Below are 21353 nucleotides of genomic sequence, written 5' to 3'. Positions count from 1 at the left end.
TTTAATAGCCTGAGAAGATTTAAGATAAAAGGCATGCGCCATGAACGTTATGTTTCGTGACATTTGTTTGCGGGCTGCCAATCTTAAAATTCTGAGGAATAACTGAGTCAAGAACGTAAGAACTGATATGAGCAACATTAGTGATTGGATAGTGTAGCAATATAATCCGCATATACGGAAAGGATAAACATATATAGCATACCTGTTCAGGCTTTTAGCCAAGGTGGAAATAAAGGAAAGAAAAAAAAAAAACACGCATATCCACGAAGTGAATGATGATGAGTGGGCGAAGCACCGGGGATCATTCGGGCAAAACTCCGGAAGTGTTCTCCGGAAGCGGAAGCCGGAGCTTGGCGTACACACACACACACACACACACACACACACATATATATATATATATATATATATATATATATATATATATATATGCATACATAGCGGTCTCCATGCCAACCAGAGCTACGGACTACGAGGGACAAGGCTCGGCCCTAAGGCGCTTCGCCCCTAAAACAAATAATAGACATATACTTAAATAAGAAGCCCCACGACGACGACACCGAAAATTCGCTTGGGGTGTCCATATAATCGCTATAAAATATTTTGGCGGTAGAACATTCCCTGGGTGACGGTTTACAAATTTCACCGTGTAACTAATTTTCCGACGGGGTCCGGTTTAGCGCGTGCTACTCAGCACGTGCTCACTTCGGAGGGTTCCTCTTTTTTTTGGTGTTTTTCCTCTCTGCCTCAGCCGGAACAGCTCCTGCACACCAAATCAGAGATGGTTTGCTTAGCATCACCGGCAACGGCCCGCGGTTCGCACGTGACTGTCGGAAAGAGAAGAGACGAAGTTAAAGAAGGTCCTCAACAAGGGATGCGTCTGTCTCGAAGGATGTCCATCATCAGGATGCCGTCCAAAGGCTGGAAAGCGGTTGCGCTGACTTTCGCCGCGGCTGTCTTGGCTGTCGTCAGGTGGGTGCACACGATTTCCCGCACTTCGACGGAGTGTTGCGCTCTCCGCTACATCGCCATCGACCGTGTCATGCTGAATACACCGGTTCGGACCGTGGACGCAAGAAATAGACTAGGCGAGAGCATTACGTGACGCAGCCAGCCTTGGCAAGCGAACTCTTCGTGAAGCCATACCCGTAATGGTTGGTCTCTATGTCGGGCTTCTGTGCTCCTGTGTTTGAATCCTGCTGGCGGATGATTTTCATAATGTTTAGTTAATTATTACACAGTACTCTGTTGAAAATGATGACTTTACAAAGTGCAAGAGACGTCTAAAGCCAGAAGGACGAAGTTTGGGGAAATCCATGTACTTCCCATAATTCCCATGCCGGTTGAACCGCCTTGATTGTAGCTCCCGTAGATATTAGAGCCCGAGTTCCCTCTATTAATTATTGTATGGAACTCTATGTATTGGGTGGTTTGTTAGCTTTCCTCTCGCTACGCCAGGTGTCAGCACATGCCTTACCAATTTGCTCTGCCTCCTCATAGAGGGCGCGGGAGTTTTGAGGCGCGTTAACAGGCTCGAGAGACTTTAGAGGCGCGGACATTGAAAAATATATGGGAGGGTAGACACATACAGCTCCGCTTTAAAGATTGCAGACTACGCCACTGCCTGCGAGCTACGTTTAGCTCTGCCACGGCCGCGCTAGAGGGGAGAAGTGCGCGCGACTCCACTCTAGCCCGGCCGTGGCTGTGCCTGCTGAGCGAGAGCGCTAAAGCCTGTACCGCGCGCTCTGACGTGACGATCATGTGATGGGCCGACTCGCTTGGCTTCAATCGCGTTGCGCAATGCTCCTTGCTATTTCCTCTCTTTGCTCCTTGCCTAACCTCATTGGTACATGACGTCATGATAATGTCGAAGACGCCGGGACCGGCGTTTTGCAAATTACCTCGTCCAACCGCTATTTGCCACGTGTCACTTGCGCGGGAAGCATGGGGGGGGGGGGGTAATGTTTCTACGATTTTGAAATTATGTGGCAGTGCTCCCGGAGTCACTCTCCCACATAATTGCATGCGATACATGTGCGCCTGCCTCGCGCAGTTTTAGTTTACGCAGCGTGGCGCAAAATTGGCGATCGGTGTCCTTGGATTCGACACACCGGTACTTGATGCGGATACACGGGATACCTACACATGCCTTGAGCACTGACTCACTTCAGCAGCAAAATGTTCACAAAAGTAATTAATTAGGTAGTGTATAAGCGAGGTTTTACTTAATCGCACCAGACGGTCTTTATTTCTAACAGAACGACTAATAAATAGAAGGTCGGAAAATTAACCTCATCCGGTATTGCCCAGTTTTTAAAAATTACTGAAACGTATTCGCTGAAGTACCTACAATAACGTCAGCAGCGGGTGATCTAGGCGACCGCCCTCCCCCACCCCCCCCCCTCCTTTTTTTTTTTGCCGTGTTATTTTAAAACGTACTTTTCGCGCTAGGCGTTGGTAAAGCGGGCTCGTACCTACCTTGTAATTTCTTGTATTTAATTGTTGGATCTTAGTGCCCGCATAATATTACAAATGAGGTTTCATTTTATTTCGCTACGAAAATCAAATGGACTCTCATTACTATATGTCATGTATTCGATGCAACTACAGTGTCGGCGAGCAGGATACAGCCGCTTCAGTGTCCACAAAATTAGTGAGCGCTTTCGATAGCAATAAATAATAGTACGGTAAGGCTCGAGGCGAAGGGTTATCCACCGGTAAAAGTCGGTCAAAGGTCACCCAGAAAAATAACTTAAAAGCAAGAAAGCACGCTAGAAAACGGAAAAAGTACGGCGAGCTTTGCGAAAACAAAATACAATAACGATGAATCTTATCGAATGCACCCCTCTTAACGTTCGAACACATTCGAAGACGCACTTAGAATATAACGCCATTAATAATTTATGACATTTGTACGAGTGCGGTTCACTATTAACCCTTTGATACCCAACGTTTCATAAACGCTACGCTGAGTTTGATGTTTCCAAATGTTGATTTAAGCCCTGTAAACTTAACGCAAAGCCCGCATTTGCATTTCTGACACGCTGGAGTGAAGCTTCAGCTTGCTGTGGCTAGTTCAACAAACCAGTTACTAATTATTATTCTTTTTTTTTTGTACAAATGTACTCTCCATGGCCAGAAATAAAGGTGCACAGTTTGCTCCAATTTTCTTTGAGTAGAACGTGTGTTTGGGTGTTAAAGGGAACGCCCCTGTGTGCGATTCCAACTTTGGCGATACTGCCGACGCCCTAGATGCAAGTGATTGCTGAAGCGTGGCCTCCGTGATTGCAAATATGCACCGGCACAGTCTCAGAGGCCATGGCTGAAATCACGCCAGTGCACCGCACAGCGCTGTAGTATGGACCTTAGGATGTAGAAGGGGCCAGCGCCGCCAACCACAAGTAACCCGCTGCAAAGCCGGGTGACTGGACACTTCACCGCCAGAGGGAAAAGTTCGCACGTGCTCTTAATTATGCTCTCGTGTGTTAATTTCTTTTAACAATGGGCAGAAATGTCGCTCACTGGTGTCCCTATTTCTGTCTCTTGATCTTGTCCTGTTGTCTGTCTTCTTGGGCATTTTCGCGCCGTTGAAAGCGAAGCGAAGCGAAGCAGGGGACGTATGCGGCAACGATCACTTTCGGCGATAATATCGCCTCGGCTGTCAGGCGCGCGCTGATTGGCTGGTTGAGCAAAACCGGATGAGCTGATTGGCTTGTTGAGCACTACGTCACGCGAAGGCGATCATATCGCCAAAGTTATCGTCGCAGAATACGTACCCACCCACTTTCGTGCTATCGTGCATAGTGACATAGCTGTCGGCAACACTGCGTAGCGTCTTCTCGTCGCTGCGCCCTCTGTGGGCGTCCCCGCCGGTCCGCCGTGAGCCGCAGCGGGACGTGTTCTTCCTGAAGACGCACAAGACCGCCGGCTCGTCCGTGCTCAACCTGCTGCTGCGAAGAGCCGAGAGCGAGGGCCTCAACCTGGCGCTTCCCAGGGACGTGGAAAAACACATTATGGGCTACCCGCAGACCTTCTCGCCGCACCAGCACCTGCTGAACTACTCACAGTGCGGGCTACGACCGAATCTCATGGCGCTGCACATGCGATACAACGAGACCGGAGTCAAGGAGGTACGTATATGTACGCAATTTCGCGCTCAATATGAGTTGCAGCACGAGAGCGAAGCGTTTTAAAAGCGAAGCTTTTCTTTGCGAATATCGCCGGGTTTGCGTGACCGAGGCAGCGGCGTGGCTGTTCTCTTGCCGAATAGGCCAACCAATCACAGCAGAGTACGCGTGCCGCGCTTGCAGCTGGGTTGCTTGCATCGCCACCAGATGACGCTAGCCTCCGCGGCGGCGCCGGCCGTGCGGGGAAAAGACCAAAAAAAGAACAAGAAAGTTGCCCTTTGTGCATCCGCGGATGCACAAAGGAAGTAAACACTTCTTGCAGATAGAACGGATGCGATTCGAATTCCGTCATACTCCCTAGTAGTCAGCAACTCCGCTTCATAAAAGGCTCGGTATAATTTGTGTGTGTGTGTGTGTGTGTGTGTGTGTGTGTGTGTGTGTGTGTGTGTGTGTGTGTGTGTGTGTGTGTGTGTGTGTGTGTGTGTGGTGTGTGTGTGTGTGTGTGTGTGTGTGTGTGTGTGTGGTGTGTGTTGTGTGTGTGTGTGTGTGGTGTGTGTGTGTGTGTGTGTGTGTGTGTGTGTGTGTGTGTGTGTGTGTGTGTGTGTGTGTGTGTGTGTGTGTGTGTGTGTGTGTGTGTTTCGATTCCAGTGTCCGTATGGCGACATGGCAGCGCCTACACAGAAAAATTGCTGAACACCGTTCCGATTACTGGTAGCACCCTGTTTACGAGAAAAATGGCATTTGTCATTTTTATTATTGAAAGAAATGGTCACGTGGGAGTAGGGCATTGCGACCTTTTGACACGCGTCCCGGCTCGCTCAGTCGTCAGCTATAACTGCTACATCGGTCCTCAACGAGTTGGTGTTCTGAGACTTGTCAGTATTTTTTCTGGAGTTCAGAGGTCTAGGACCTTAATTTAACGCAATAAAAGAATAGGAAGAAGTGTCGAAAAGTATCATGCGTGTTCTGCTTTCAAAACTTCGCTCTAAAAAATAAAAATAAAAATAAAGCAGACCACATCGACGTACATACTTTTCACATAAAACTGCGAGAAGCTGAAATAACTTGCGTTTTCTCGCTTGCACACGATGCCAAATTTACATGAAAATTTCACATTTAATACTGCAGACGTTAATGTAGATCGACCCGTATTTTCGACACGTAATAAGCCGACCCCACAGAAACCTAGTATTTCAATTTTCATTCTATCACGTTTATAGGTCATGTATACACACTGGTTTGTCTACTTATTGACTGCGTTGACATTGAAAACTAGAATTGGTTGAATATGCTGCCCTTCGCGAGGCGGATAATCTCGAAAAAAAAAAAAAAAACCACCCATCTGCACTTCCATTTGAGCGCGTGAGTACTTAACCTATGTTATTTCACTGCCTTAACCTGGCGAACGTGAATGTGACATTTCGTATATGTCATGGGCAACAGCTGCCTACAGCTGTCCAAGACATGCGCCGCGCTATATGCGCGAAACAATTAAGCCATGGATGTTCGAGTGAGCGATCATACAGCCTCCTCACACGCGCGCTTTAAAATACAATTGTAACCAAATATTAGTGAAATCCGCGAGGCTCATTCGATGTATTGCGCAAGCTCGCGCATATTAAGCGGAATCTTTAGCTCGGGAGCAACTCCGATGCCGCCTATTCAAATACGTGTAAAACGCAGAAACGCTTTCCTGGGATAACCACTCGGCCGATGTTAATGAAATACATTGCATTTCGAAGAAAACGTTACATTTCAGAGACTGTTGGAAGCTGAATTCTGATTAAAGGCGTGAATTTCTTAAAGGGAAAATTCAAAAATTGGCGAGTTGGAAAAAAAAATAGAATCAGGAAGTTTACAAATCTGTAGCTCTGCACCAAGAACAGATATCGCAGTTCTGTAAACTGCATTCGTTAGAGCATCCGAAGCGGACAAATTCGATATACAATTTATATATTGCGCGAATTTGTTACATTCTTTACAAGGGTTTCGCAAAAGTCCTACTCACATTGCAGTGACATAAATGAAAGCCCTGTGTAATACATCAATTTTGTCCGCTTGAGACGTACTATTAGATGCAATTTACAGAATTGTGATATCGTTTTTCATTGATGAATTAGAGTTGTTCACTTCGAAGTTTTGTTTTCTGAAAATTTGCGACTCTTGCGAATTAAAAAAAAATGTGACCCGAATCAAACAATTGCTACCAAGAGTTAGTAGATTGTCACTTTTTCTTTTAAATGCGACAGACGTCATCAAATTTGGTGTGGTGGTTGCCGAGAAAAATGATTGCTCTTTTCCCACGTATTTAGATAGAAGCCCCAGAGCCAAAGCTTCCTTTTAAATCTTTCTTAGCTTTCCGTATCGAATATCTTGCTAGGCTTTTTCGTGCGCCGATCCCGAAGATAGCGCAGCCTAAAAATGTGGGCCGATACGTGCTACTCGATATACGTGCCCTGGGAGCCACGTCAACGCTTTCATTACGCCGGCCATGCAAAGGATATTTCGGTCCAAGTACAATGATGTCATACAGTACACAAGCCTGTTTTCTAGGAGGCGCTGGTACGGCCCTTGAATGGAACGTTATATATATATATATATATATATATATATATATATATATATATATATATAAAGATGCGAGGGGCTGATGAGTTGGGGAGGGGGGGGGGTGTAGTTGAGGTACAAAGAAGCCAAGTGGACGAACCGCCACGCTCCCCTTAATCGGTTCGGCAGCGGAGCCAGCAGAGCTTTTTTTTCCTTCCATGAGAACGTTGTGCGCATGCGCACTAACGTTCCCTTCTTCTTTCTCGGGTTTAACGTGCGAAAACCAGTTCTGATTATGAGGCACACCGTAGTGGAGGGCTGCGGATTAATTTTGATCACCTGGGGTTCTTTAACGTGCACTACAGCGCTAGCACACGGGCGTTTTTGCATTTCGCCTCCATCGAAATGCTGCCGCCGCGGCCGGGATTTGATCCCGCGATCTCGTGCTCAGCAGCGCAACGCCTTAGCTGACTGAGCCACCGCGGCGGGTACGCTAACGTTCCTGCTGAGCAGCTATGTGTGCATAGTGTGAGCTGAACGGACAGTAAACTTTAAGCGAACGCAATCTAATCCTTTTATTGGGCACTGACAAGCGCCGACAGCTTCCCGTTGGCCGCGCACCATCCAAATGCGACACCGCAGTGGCGTTGGCGACGCTTCTCCTATAGCGCCTGCATTGTGAGACGCCTGGTAGGGCGTTGTTTCAGCTGCGCAGCACAGCTTCCTCGCGTGCTGCGTATCGCCAACATGTCGGCCCAGTGTATCGTTCGATCATCATCCAAGGCGCGCCAATCTAAATCTTGCTTCACCGCTGTCAAATATGCTTAGCCGAAAGAGTGAGCTCACAATTTTTGAGAATTCTTCATTTGATACGCAAAGTTCATTCTAACTTCGGCAAAACTTTCTTGATTAATCATTTCGCGTCCTGCGCAGGTGATGCCCCCGAACACCGTGTACGTAACGATAATGCGGCGGCCAACCGACCTGTTCGCGTCGCTCTACTACTACTTCATGTTCGACAACATTTACGACGCCAGCCTGACCGCCTTCCTCAGGGAGCCCTTCTTCGTACAGGTTAGCAAAAGACACGCACGAGAGTTTTGTAACGATGTACTATACAAGGTGTTTCAGCGAGCATTTACAAAATTTAAAGGTTGCCGGTGGCAGATAGCACAATTCTAGTTCATGAGCTGGTCTACCCGAAGAGGCCGGCATTACTTGCACAGAAAATTGAAATGCATAATCGACTAATTAACATAAATTCACTAATTAAGTTTCTAACTAATTATCTTACGGCCCATATATTACAATCTACAAACTCTAGCCGTTCAGTTCGCAACGCGGATCCACTAATTGGAATGAATTCTCAGGATGACACAAGTTTCGAGATATTATTTCCCCGAACTTTGCGGAGAAATGCATTGTAGTTTCAGTTACTTTCTTGTTTTATGCATTGAAGCCCAAAAGTAACTGGAACGCCAATGAATTTCTACGCAAAGTTCGAGGAAATAATATCTCGAAACGTGTCGTCCTGAGAATTCGTTCCAAGTGGATCCGCGTTGCGAACTCTATACGGCAAGACTTTGTAAATTGCAATATGAGCCGTAAGGTAATTAGTTAAAACTTAATTTGTGACTTTTTGTTAATTAGTCCATTATGCATTTCCATTTTTGTGCAATTAAATGTCTGCACGCCTCTTCGAGTAGACCAGCATCATAAACTAGAATTGTTCTATCTGCCACAGTCAACGTTTACAAAAATTAAATTATGGGGTTTTACGTGCCAAAACCACGATCTGATTGTGAGGCACGCCGTAGTGGGGGACTCCGGAAATTTGGACCACCTTGGGTTCTTTAACGTGCACATAAATCTAAGTACACGGGTGTTTTCGCATTTCGACAGGCAACGTTTAAACATTTTTAAAAGTGTTCGCTGAAACACCCGGTACATATATATGCAGTATATTAAAGGGAGTAATGACATATTATACTATGCTTGTATGTAATCTCCGTGTTCGCGATCTTGTCTGCTCGCTGCCATTCTTCGAGACGGTTCCGATAAACTCTGACTCGTCGCAGACGGTCCGCAACGCCCGGCTGCACGAATCTCTGGGCTTCAACCAGATGGCTTTCGACCTCGGCGTCGACGGTGACGACATGGTAGCCCGCGGTAGCGACGACGAGGTGTCCCGGTTCGTGCAGTCCGTGGACCGAGGCTTCCACCTCGTCATGATCGCCGAGCGTTTCACCGAGTCGTTGGTGCTGCTGCGCGAACTGCTCGGTTGGCAGCTGGACGATATGGTCACCTTCAAGCACAACGTGCGCGTCCGCCGCTACCCGCCACCTGCCGAGGACGCCGTCAGGTGAGGGGAGAATGCAGCACGGAGTAAATAAACCCCTGTATCTTATAAAAGTAGCAGCGACAACTACCGGCAGGGCCTCGTGGTTTGTGACGAGAGAAAAAAGCCAGAAGATCTCACGCCCTGTGGGAATCGATGTTATGCGAAGCAGTGGGCGTGGAGCCAACCAAGTTAACGGAACGACCACGAGAACACCAAGACGTAGGAGGCTGTTTCATGACCTACATGACACGCATCTCATGACATTCATGGCATGAATTATCATTTATGTTCGTCATACACTCTTGCAATAATATGCCAATTTTGGTACATGCCAAGTTCGTCGACGAAACCACCATGAGAGCACCAAGGCGTATGCGGCTGTTTCATGACCTGCATGACACACATGTCATGATATTCATGTCATGACCTATCATTTATGTTCGTCATACACTCTTGTCGTATACTATGCCAATTTTGGTACATAGCAAGTCGACGAAACGACCATGAGAGTACCAAGACGTAGGCGGCTAGATATAGATAGATAGATAGATAGATAGATAGATAGATAGATAGATAGATAGATAGATAGATAGATAGATAGATAGATAGATAGATAGATAGATAGATAGATAGATAGATAGATAGATAGATAGATAGATAGATAGATACTCTCAAAGTGGCAAATGTTCGCAAAGAAATGCTTCGCATTTAAAGGATTTAAATTGGACGCGCCAGATGGCGTCGCGGAAAATCGGCTTGTTCAGCGTCTCTTTCAAAGCCGTTCGCTCCACGTGCCGATCTATGTACCGTCAACGAAACAAAAGTTTACGCACCACGGGATCTCAGAAAACGTCCAATTTCCGAGCAGCCTGCAATAGTAGTCAGTCAAACCGAACATCACATTGTTGTTCACATATACTGGTAGAAGCTGTAAATGCGAATAATAGGCTACGTTGGGGTGAGGCTGCTTGGAAATTGGACGTTTTCTGAGAACCCGTGGTCTGTAAACTTTTTTGGTTCACTGTACCTTTGCGATTGTGGAAGCTATGCACGGACGTTTCCTGATTGGTTGTGTACGGACAACGATTGCGTGGGAGCAGCGCTCATGGCCCGCTAACTTCTCCTGAACCACACCAGGGGGCCCACTGAAGTTAACGTCCATTAGCGTAGCCCGGCGGCGAAATCAAAGCCTATCGCTATTTTTAGAAGATCCTGAGGCTATGGTACAGATCCATCTATTGATTGATTTCGCCTGTATTAGTACATTTTCTGCATTACCAAAAAACAGTCGAAGTTTCGCCCTAAAGGCGAACCATCCATTGCGATAACAAATTAGTAGACAGCTATACAAAATAAGGATATTAGTTCTATCGGCCGTATAAACTTGCAAACGTTCGCTTACTAACTAAATTAACAAGCACAGTGTCACGCGCACACAGGTAAACATGAACACATCTCACTCGATGACCGCGGAAAGTCGCTGTCAAAACGCTGGAGTGAAGAAGCGCAGCGGCAGCAGCAGGGAAAATTGACCTTCGCGTTGTATCTCGTCTAGCTTCAACGCGAACTAAAACGTCGAAAGCTACCGGCACTCGGCGCATGCACTTTGCCCCATCGCAGATCGCTTTGAAGATGACGCCCGTGTGGGCGAGCACTTCGCCCGCAACGCAGATCGGTTTCAAGATACGGCGCCCGAGCGGCCGCGCTGTGAGCAGCAGCCGACGGAGCAGAACGCACCCCCCCCCTCCCTATCCGTCAGTGTTGTACGAAACGGCGTTCCTGGAACTAGTTCCTTTTGGGAGGAACGGAGGAACGCCACCATTCCATTAAGGGTCGGTGGAACTGTAACGGTAACTCGTTAGGTTTACGAAGGAACGGCAGAGGGAACGGTGTTCCTTCTGTAAACGTTACACGGCATTTAACAGACGTACGCCGTACGCAGCACATCATGCAGGCCGGATGGGCGACCGCGTGAGGCGCAAAGAACTACCGCTTGCCTGCCACATGACTATGGTGCATTTCTTTCGTGAGTTCCCCGCTATATTTTTATGACTGTGCTTCAAGATTGTCACGTGACGCTCCCTCCTGTATACCATCAACGTAAGATAGTTAACTGCGGTGACCAAACCAGCCAGCGCAGATGTTGCCACCTCGTCCGCGCCCGAAGATTTCTTCTCGTTCAGGCACCAAACCATTCCAGCCGAGGAACAGGACGAGCTGTCGCGGTACCTTCTGGTACCAGTTGACTACCCGCTGTCACAGATGAAAAACTTCGAAGGACTGAACCAACTTTTGCTCAAGTACAGCACGGCAGTACCCTCAAGCGCTTCGGTGGAAAGGCTCTTCAATATTGCCAAGGAAGTGCTGGCGAAGAAACGGGTTCGTCTGTCGGACACCCACATCGAGATGCAACTCTTGCTGAGTTCAAACAAGGGACTTTGCTAAGTTGCGAATATGCATGGTGGACATTTTTCTTCCACTCATACTGCAATATTAAAGCAGCATTCATTAAACGCCTATGTATTGTTCCTTTCGATGCGGTTCCTTGTGCAAGAAATTTATTTATTTTGATCTACGTGAGTAACTTTCTATTTGCACATCTGAAGCGCAGTATCCTGACTACGCATTTGAAGACCGAAGTGGAAGGTGCCATATGTGTTGCGTTTGTGTTGCACGAGCACCAAAGTTGCAGTTATACATGCCTGGAGAATGTCCGGCGCTCCCCGAACAAATTCGAATAGGAGCGTTTCTTTGGATCGCTTTTATCTCCAGTTAATCTGCTGTCGGCGATGTTCAAATTCCTATAATATACGTAGTTCGACGTGCGTTTTAAATTGCTCACTTTATTTCGCCTTAGGATTATCCGACATTATATTTTAATTAAAGAAAATCAAATGTAACGTTAATGTAACGACACGTTCCAATGTTAGAAGTGTAACTGGAACGCGTTCCTTTCGCATTAAAGGAACTTGTAACGGGAACTCGTTTCAATATTGGGAAGGAACGAGGAACGAGCTTTCGTTCCTGTTTTTGAGGAACGTGTACAACACTGCTCTCCGCCACCTCGTCCCCGTGCCTCGCGCGCGCGAAAGACGACCGCACGCGTCCGGCCTGCCTTCCTCCCTCGCGTGCACTACCTTGAGCCGCGATTGCCGGCTCACCCTCGTGCGCTCTCACTCGCACACACAGCGTACGGCGCGCGGCGACGATTTTATCGCCGTTGGACTTTATACGGAACCTCACGGCGACGGCAGAAATGCGCTTGCAGTGTGCATATAATTGCTATCGAAATAAAACGCGATGCATGATAGCTGGGACACGGCCGCTGGATAAAAAAAAAAGGTCGGCCGTGGCTGGGACATGGCTTTGAAATGTGTATTACCCATGGAAGTACAGATCTCATCGATTTTGCTTCACTTTCTGCACTAGCTCCTTTACGATAGTGCGCGATAGCAGCAGAGTCCAGTGCCAGTTGAGAAAGTTCAAGTGCACTGCCTGCACTATCCCCGCATGCACGCTTATTTCGGAAACGAATAGAAAAGTGCAAGCCTTGTTTACTGCTCACCGCATTGCGCGCGCGTTTGGCGCATTGTGTCTTTTCTTGTGACGCGCCACAGCGTTCTGCGGGGCGTGTCGTAGCGTCCGCCGTCCGCATCATTGTATACGGGCGCTTTCTTGAGATGATGCTGGTCCTCGCGGTTCGAGAAATTTGCTGTCAATTATATGTATATCTATGCTGTGCACAATGCTTGGCTCCTGTGCGAACATGGTTCTGCAATCTGGCAGCACCTCATCAACTCAGCGTAGGCCTGTCGTGAGCATTTGTGACAAATTTGCATTAGTGGCAAAAGGGCGGGTATTCTCATTTCGTTATCACGATAATCTATATCATGATAGCAACATACGTCTTGAAAACGGAATGGTGAGTGTGCATGGTGTGCATGCTGCTGTTGCGCGCAATTATGTTTCTCGCCGCAAGGGAAGTGAGCGCCAGAGGAGGAAGGCGCCTGGAGGTGGAAAAGAGAATCACTGCGTTCGCGCCCTTTCAGTTTGTGATTCGACGCCGCGGTGCTCGCTGTCATGGAGGAAGTAAACAGTTAGGAGAGAGCATTACGTCACGCAGCCAGTCTTCGACGCCGCGGTGCTCGCTGTCATGGAGGAAGTAAACAGTTAGGAGAGAGCGTTACGTCACGCAGCCAGTCTTGGGCAAGCGAACGCTCCGTGACGCCAGTCCATTTGCCCAGTGTCGGCCCAACACCAGACCTTGTGCGTCGAGACCACGGAGCAAGAGTGGGGTGAAACCGTGGCGCGGGTTTGTACAACGTGCAAGAACTTTCTGGTTAAGCAGAAAATTCCACTCTTTAGCGTTACCAATGGGTATCGTTACCCGCCCATGCCACCAGGTCTACCGGTTCTGAACGATGTGGCCGAACGTTTACTTTCGCCACGGATTCCCTTCGTTCAGATCCGTCGTCTAATGAACTGGAGAAATGGTCACATAATGCGTATACCGTGTGTGCGTCATTGAAGCAGCAGTAAGCATGATAATCAAGCTAATCCTAGACAACCAGGAAAGCTAAGAATAACCAGCTGAACCTTCGCTCACGCTAGGTATATCCTGGCATAGCCGAGCTAAGCCACTGCAATTTTTTTTCTTCAGAGAACGCGTTCCAAGAGAAACATATGCGATCGAAGTAAATTTAACGCGTCGCAAGTCTCTATTAACCTGCCCTCACAACCATTCAGGCATCGAACTTGTGCCTCGCATTTTTATGCCAGCTATATATAACCAGCTGTTGTATTCAAAGCGGGAGATATATTTACGTCCGCGCGCCATGGTTCAAATAACCATGCCATCTGCGACCGAGAGCTTGCACAACGCCTGCGCTTCCAAAGTAGCGAGCGCTGGAGAACCGCGATTTCGTGAAGAACTTGCACGAAGTCAAATCGAACAACGCGGTGGAGGCGGCGCGCGATGCGCTGTAAGATCGAGGACAAATGTGCTGCACTCCTTGTAACCGCGGTTCTCCAGCGCTCGCTACTTTGGAAGCGCAGGCGTTGTGCAAGCTCTCGGTCGCAGATGGCATGGTTATTATACATATAGGTGGTGGCGTGGAGCAGAGGTAGAACACCGTAGAAGAATCGACGTTTGGTCTAGTTGGTACTGGTTGAACAGCTGTTCCGTGTCTTTCCTGCTTTTTTGTCTTAGTCATTTTGCAATGCCCCATCAAGATCTAGAACACCGGACTTCTAATCTGAAGGTGGTAAGTTGGAATCCTCCTCCAGTCCACTACATTTTCAGGCTTGGAGTGGCGTCTGACACCGGCAAAAAAAGAAAAAATGTGGTTGATCCCTCTTATATAGGAATCGGTATAGAACACGAAAGTGAAACGTGTCTTCACAGAAGTAGTGTAATGTTTATTGCACATTGATATATAATGTCTATTGGTGTTTTGTGGCTAAAGCGCCCTTAGGCGTTGATGCACCCACGCTGACGCCTGGTGGCACGTCTCCTCCATCACGACTACCAACGTCGATGACCATGAGCAACCGTCGTGCATATGGAAGCTGCACTACGCTGCACACGCTAGCACAACGCGAAAGACGAAGCACGTAACTGACACACTAATACAACGCGCAAGACAAAGCACGTAACTGAATCGTCACCGAGTCAAATCAGCGCGTACAGCGCGTCGTAATTGCAGCCTCCGCGATCAACTTCAGAAACATTTTCAGAGCTAATTGCGGAGGCCACGCTCCGCTGTGCTGAGTACGGTGAACGCCACCTAGGTGGCGTTGGTAGTGCTTCTTGATGCCAGCGTCCCTTCGAATGCTGGCATCGAGGCGTCGTAGTACTGAGACCACCGAAGCGTTCACTGTCGGTGCGCGTTAAGGCCGGAATACATGGAGCGAATAACCGGCGTCCGAGCGAAGAACTTCGTCGGGCGGCGAACGTCCGACGGCCGGCGTCAAGAAATTTGCCGTCCGCAGCCGATCTGCCTGTCCAAACATTTTCGTCGGGCGAACGCCGCCGCCGGAAGCGTCTAGCGCGCAGCGGTGGACGACAGCCAATCAGGAGGCACTAGTTCCGGTCGCAATGCATGCTGGTGTTTCGCGCGCGCGCGCCTTTTCGCGTCGTCTGCAATCGCGTTGGTGTTGCCGTGTCTGCATGTCTCTGCACCGATTGAGTAGTTCCTAGTATGATCTCTCAGGAATCGCGTTGTATTTGTACATCCCATATCCGCTGATCTGCGAGGAAACAGACAAGCAGTGCAAGCTCTCTACAACAACCTTCAACAGAAATCTTCTGATCTCAGAGGCCACATGCTGTCGTCATGCCTATCTCCCGACTTCCCCGATAGATGGCGTTGGCATCGGATATTTCTTTCGCTAGGCTTAGACGCGTTCGAAACGAGAAGCGATCTCGAAAACTACTCAAGGTTATCCATAATACTCTGTCGTCGAAGCGGCCTGAGACTAAGCGAAAGCCGTTTACGCAGTCATTTGCTTCCAACTAAGTGAATTCTACAAGGACAACGCCAAATTCAGTTCGAAGCGGGCGGCCGGGACCGCCGCCAACACGGCGGCCAACGCGCGGCGGCGTTCGCCGCATGTATTGCAACACAGCAAACATCCTGCGTCGTGTCGCCGCGTCGTTACTTGACGCGTGAAGTTCGTCGAGAAAGTTCGCTCCATGTATCCCGGGCTTTAGTGTCATAATGCAGTACTTCTCTTTTCTGCTCATAGGCGGCGGCACCGCCCCGAGCAAGAGCGCGGGTACACGGAGGAGTGTTAGATATATAAGGCGCGTCTGTGTAGCTCTCTGCGAATGCGTTTGTGGCGCAATGGGTTAAACGCTCGGCGATCTATCGTCGCGGACCGAGAGGTCGTGGGTTCGATTCCCAAATTTTGCATGTTTGTGGAACTTTTTCTTCTGGTTTCTTTCTTTGTATTATGTTCTATGACATATTTCCGTGACGGAAATACGTCAGTGAAGTCTTGGTGGACCCCGGAATAAAACACTTTCGTGTTAAAATTGTGGAGAGCCAGGGGGCCCAGGTGCAACCAAATTAGGAAGGTCCACTAAACTTCCACAAGGACACTCCCTCACTAGAACAGGAATAGGCCTTCCTAGTGCAGTATTAGTCCACTACCTCCCTTATGACTCCTGCAGTTAACCGATGGCCCTCAGTCCCCGACGGCGGAGCACCTGGGGACGGAGGGCAAATTGGTGCATACATTTCTGTCACATGTATGCATACACCACCAAGAGAACGCCTCGGTACTTCTTTTCAATACTGCCCTTCGAGCCGAAATCATCACGCATAACGCTTGATGTTATCGCACATAACCACCGCAGTCGTTCTGGCAATTTTAGTGAGTTTTTGACAAATATCTTTTTCACCGCCTCATTAAGGAGAACAGCGAAACCGCCTTCGTTAATTGCTCCACCGACAACCAAAGCCTTTAAGCTCAACATCACCAATGCAAATATTTGAACAGCGAAAACGCAACATTCAAGGTCCTATTTACAATACCGCGATATTGAGAGCCGTTAGAACCACGACATGGACGCCGACTATGCTTTTTAAAAAATCACCTCCCTTTTCACTCCGTGAAGATGGTAGAACAGCGAAGCTGTGTTAGTTATAGCGAGTGTTACACCATGCAAGTCAAAATTCGCAAGCAGACCTCTCGGCGCTGCCGTTGAGCTTCGGCTTCTTGGGCGCGCAACTTGGGGTCGGCCCTACGACAACGAGCCCGTTCACGAGCCAACTCTCGCTGACGCTAGCGGTAGGCAGCATCTTCCTCAGGAGTACGCACTACTCGTGGTCTTCCCATAGTTATAACTGGGATAGAACGTGCGTGGCCACTAATCCAAAGCTCCGTATAGACCGTTTCATCGGCGAGGAGGAACGTAACCTCGAACCAGCGCGCCGCGTCGTTCTCCTCCTGGCACTGGTATGTGCGGATTGACGTTTCTGCAAGCGGTAGCTTGCAACGATTTTACCGTGTTCCGTGTGTGACTGCTGCGATGTCAGATGACTCAGGGTCAACGGGCCACTACTGTGCTGTATTCGGCTGCAAACATAACTTTCGGAAGCGAACGTGAAGTGCATCTTCAGCCGTGGCGACTTCGTGGACTCCGCCGCTACGGTTGCAGACAAGCGTCCGCTTAGGATTGCCAGCATAAACGGAGAGGACTTGACGCCATCAGCTTCGACGCCACCCTCTCACAGCGTTCTCGCAGGGAGAAAGAGGTCACTCCGACCCCTTTCCCCCTGTTGAGCTCTTCTTTTCCTCTCCTCTCCCGCTAGGTCACGTGGCCCCTTTTCAGCGAACTCCGACAACGGCGGCACAGGGTCCGCATAAACAGCTTCGCTGTAAAAGTTACAGTGACGTTTCACTTTCACAAGCTTGTGGATGCCGCGAACATGCGCAGCGAACAACGCGGCGTCAAAGCACGAACAGAAAGGGCGCGAACGCGGCGATTCTCTTCTCCACCTCCAGGAGCCTTCCTCCTCCGGCGCTCGCTTCCCTCGCGGCAACAAACGTAATCTCGCCGATTTGACAGACGGGGCACCTACGCTTGCGCGTAAGAGAGCTGCCCCCCTACCAGGGCTGCTAAATTCTGGTCTATGGTTGGCGTTCGGCGACGAACTCGCCCGTTCGAGTATATGTAAATGGACGAAAGAACCAAAAGGACTGTCCGATTTAAAACGGCAGAAAGAGTCAAGGAAAATGAACTCGCTTTATTAAAGGAGTGATGCTCTTGACGACGTATACTTGTTGCAGGTAGGACACTAATATGTGGCGTTTTTTTTTTTTCGTTGCGTAATTGCGTAGACAATAGAATCCTGCAACCAGCACAACATCAGGTGGCTATACGTATACGCCGACTCGATATACGCACGTGGTCCCAGTTGAGCCGTGTCGAGCAATAACACGTAGTTTCCGTGAAACTTCAGTTTCACGGAATCTGCACGTTTCCGGAAGCCACGTTTGACACGTAGTTTCCGGAAACTACGTTCCACACATAATTTCCGGAAACGCGAAGTTTCAGGTTCTCACACGTAGTTTCGCCCGTTGCCCACGTTTCCGTGAAACAGCGGAAATCTGCGGGAGACCTTGGAAAAAAAAATTATTCGGTAAAAATGTTCTTTTTCTTTTATACAGCGTCGTTTACACTCCTTTCTGCATTACGTACTGCGTCGTTCCCTTCCGACCGCAGGATCTTGGAGACGGCGAACCGCGTGGACGAAGCGCTGTACCGGCACTTCGCGGCCAAGCTGGACCGCCAGGTGGAGGCGTTCGGCCGCGGCCGCATGGAGGCCGAGGCGGCCGCGCTGGAGAGCCGCACCGCCTTCTGGTACCAGCGGTGCGTCGCCTCGACCAGGTTTCGTCAGGGGGAAGCCGTGTTCGAGTACTCGGCGCGCGAGAACGTCTCGGAGGGCGAGCGACGCATGTGCGAGCTCCTCACCACGCCCGAGCAGGCGTTCGTCAAGAGGGCCCGCGCGCGACTGTTCGCGCTCTGCCCGCAGGCGGCGCCGCCGGCGACGACGACGACGCCAGATCGCGGGCCGAGGTGACCGGCAATACAACACTATCGACTTCAAACGAAACCTTGCCGAGCATCTTTTCTTTCTTCCCCTATCTTTTCTATTCGCTGTTTATTGCGCTTTAATTTTATTACACTCCAAATGACTTTATTTTTGTGTGTATTTTTATAGAGCAGTTAGTCTTACGCTTTAATAGAAAGTTTTAGCTTGTCCGTGAGCTAATTATACGGCTTGCGGAGTACCGAAATAACGAAGACACAGATGACGCCTATCGCTGGGGCTGTCATCGAGTGACGTTAAGTTCAACTAAAGAGCGCACCACTATTTTATTTCTCCTTGACACAGAAAGGACACGCTATGTGTAGTGCAACGTCACCAACCGCACGCAGGAGAGGATCCCGGGGGGGGGGGGGGGGGGGGATATAAGATATAATCATATCTTATGATTATGATAATCATATCACAAGAAGCCAACACACGACTCCAAGGACAACATAGGGGGAATTACTTGTACTTACTAAGTGAATTAAAGATGTGATAAAGGAAATGAAAATGGATGAAAAATTCAGAGCGCTTCCACTATGTGAAGATGGCAGACCAGCGAAGCTGTTAGTTTTGTCTAATTATATATATACAGGGTGTTGTAGCAAACACTTTCAAAATTTATTTAGGGTTGCCTGTAGCAGATAGCCCTATTCTAGTTAATGAGCTGGCCTACTCGAAGAGGCGGACATTACTTGCACAAGAAATTGAAATGCATAATCGACTAATCAACAAAAATTCACTAATTAAGTTTTTTACTAAGGTCTCTTAGGTGTAGCTTAAGGGACTCCTGAGGACTCATGACATGAATGTCATGACATGCGTGTCATGTAGGTCATGAAAGAGCCGCCTACGTCTTGGTGCTCTCATGGTCGTTTCGGTAACTTGGTAGGCTCCCCGCACACTGCTTCGCATAACATCGATTCCCACATGGCGTGCGATCTGCCGGCTTTTTTACTACTAGAACTAACCCTGGGAGTGTTAGCCAGCTCCTCCACTGACAAACATTGGCGGCGGATGTGGAACATCCGTTCTGCCGCAGGCGTCACGAGTCCGTGATACTTTCTGGGTGAATATACCGGGTGTTCAAAATTAAGCTTTATGGTTTTCTTAAAGTTAGGCACTGGGAGGCACGCGAAGACTACCTGTGCAAATAAGTTATGTGGCCAGGGGGACACAAAGTGAGATGATAATTATCGGTGTCAGCCGCCGAAATAGCTAAAATTGAATAATTAACTCTTTATTGACTGGAGTGTGTATGTTTGTATTCAAAAGTTATAGAGGCAGTTGTGTTTCTACACTTTCACTTGGAAGAATTCTTCTAGCATGTCATGTGCTCCTAGATATCCAACTCCAAATTTTAATTGTCGTTCGCGTGATTACGCATGTAAGAGAGTGAGGATCGGCGTAAAGCTCCTCGCTGATGTAACGCGGCTGTTCCGTGTGGCGTTTAGTCTTGACAACAGGGCGGAGGCATAGGCAGGAACGATATAATTGCGACAGCAATTATATCGACACTCGAGGCAAATTTTCGCTGTTGTCGTAGCCGTGATGTTCCGTATAAAATCCAAAAGCCATATGAATGAGCGATCCACACACTGTGGGTGCGGGAAAAAGCACGTAACAGTGAGTCTCAGAGGATGGCGGCTTGATGGGCATTATCTTCCCACGCGCTCAATATTCGGGTTAGTTGTAGGTCACATGATCAAACGCGCTTGGTAAGGAGAGCGTGCGTCTTCTCTAGCTCTGCCGTGGCTGCGAATGACTGTGCGCTGCTTACGCTTACGCGGCCCGTGTTCCGTATCTAACTGTTGGTAATCATTGGTGGGTACAATGATAAAGAGCTAGCAGGGATGGCTGCAAATTTTATGCGCGCTGTCTTCCTTCCCGGGCTGTCTTTCCGCGCCCCTAGTGTTGCAGATCGCGTAGTCTAAGTTAAGAGACGGGGGTAATTGGAGATCGCTGAAAGAAGCCGTCCTGTAGTGGACATAAAAATAGGCAGATGACGATGATGAATCTAATTTTCGGACTCGAGATGAATCGCGCGACTGTACGAACCCGTTCGCGACCGCTGCCGGCGTTCTTCATAATGCCTGCGTTGTGACAGCGAGTGCTCGTTGTCATCCTGTGAGATATTCACACGATTACATGGACCGTGCATTACACTATTACTGCTATTTTAATTATTAGGTGAATGTTTACAACAATTTATATGGCCAATATAACTAACGTATAGACTCGTGTAAGGGCTTCACTTTTTTGTCGTGATTTTGACGGGCCTTACATGAGACCGGGTCATTTGATCTCATTTTTCTAACTACGAGTATGAAATCCGCTGTAAACCTCCGCGATCGCCTCCTGTCGCCCTCTAGTAGCGACGCGCGAAAGTGCGCTGTGTGCGAAAATTCGCTGTTGAGGCCAATCGGAATGAGCGCACGGAAAGCGATTGCTTCTCGGTTGGGTGTTTTTTTTTTTCTTTTTGAATATTGGCTGTCAAGTTGGGGGTGCGGCCCTTACACGGGTGCAGCCCTTACACGGTTTTACACAGTAAGAACTTTCCTTCGTGCACTTAATTGTCTTATACTTCGCTATCACTAACGCTGCTTCGCCTTCCCCTGCCGAACTGCAGCGTTTTTTTTTTTTTTTTTGCGACAGCAATTATATGGACACTCCAAGCGGATTTCTGCAGTCGGCGTCGTCGTTGCCGTCCCGTGAGGTTCCGTATGAAGTCCAAGG

General features: G+C 48.6%; 2 protein-coding genes and 1 long non-coding RNA gene across 4 annotated transcripts in view; 2 read left to right on the top strand and 1 right to left on the bottom strand.

Annotated features, from left to right (window-relative positions):
- LOC119431251 (neuronal acetylcholine receptor subunit beta-3-like) overlaps window positions 1-21353 on the top strand; it is a 280609-nt gene that overhangs the window by 43254 nt on the left and 216002 nt on the right. The gene's annotated exons all lie outside the window — the stretch shown is intronic.
- LOC125940608 (uncharacterized) overlaps window positions 1-21353 on the bottom strand; it is a 236830-nt gene that overhangs the window by 16731 nt on the left and 198746 nt on the right. The gene's annotated exons all lie outside the window — the stretch shown is intronic.
- Window positions 863-18676, top strand: LOC119430898 (galactose-3-O-sulfotransferase 3). Its single transcript, XM_049656976.1, has 5 exons — window positions 863-972; window positions 3833-4130; window positions 7608-7748; window positions 8753-9036; window positions 18248-18676. Exons 1-5 carry the CDS (start codon window positions 875-877, stop codon window positions 18603-18605), a joined length of 1179 nt encoding a protein of 392 aa, XP_049512933.1. The 5' UTR covers window positions 863-874; the 3' UTR covers window positions 18606-18676.

Source organism: Dermacentor silvarum, chromosome 10, assembly GCF_013339745.2.
Source record: "Dermacentor silvarum isolate Dsil-2018 chromosome 10, BIME_Dsil_1.4, whole genome shotgun sequence".
Classification (NCBI taxonomy): Eukaryota; Metazoa; Arthropoda; class Arachnida; order Ixodida; family Ixodidae; genus Dermacentor; species Dermacentor silvarum.
The sequence above is the reverse complement of the archived record's forward strand: the minus strand, read 5'-3'. Positions and strand labels throughout refer to the sequence as shown.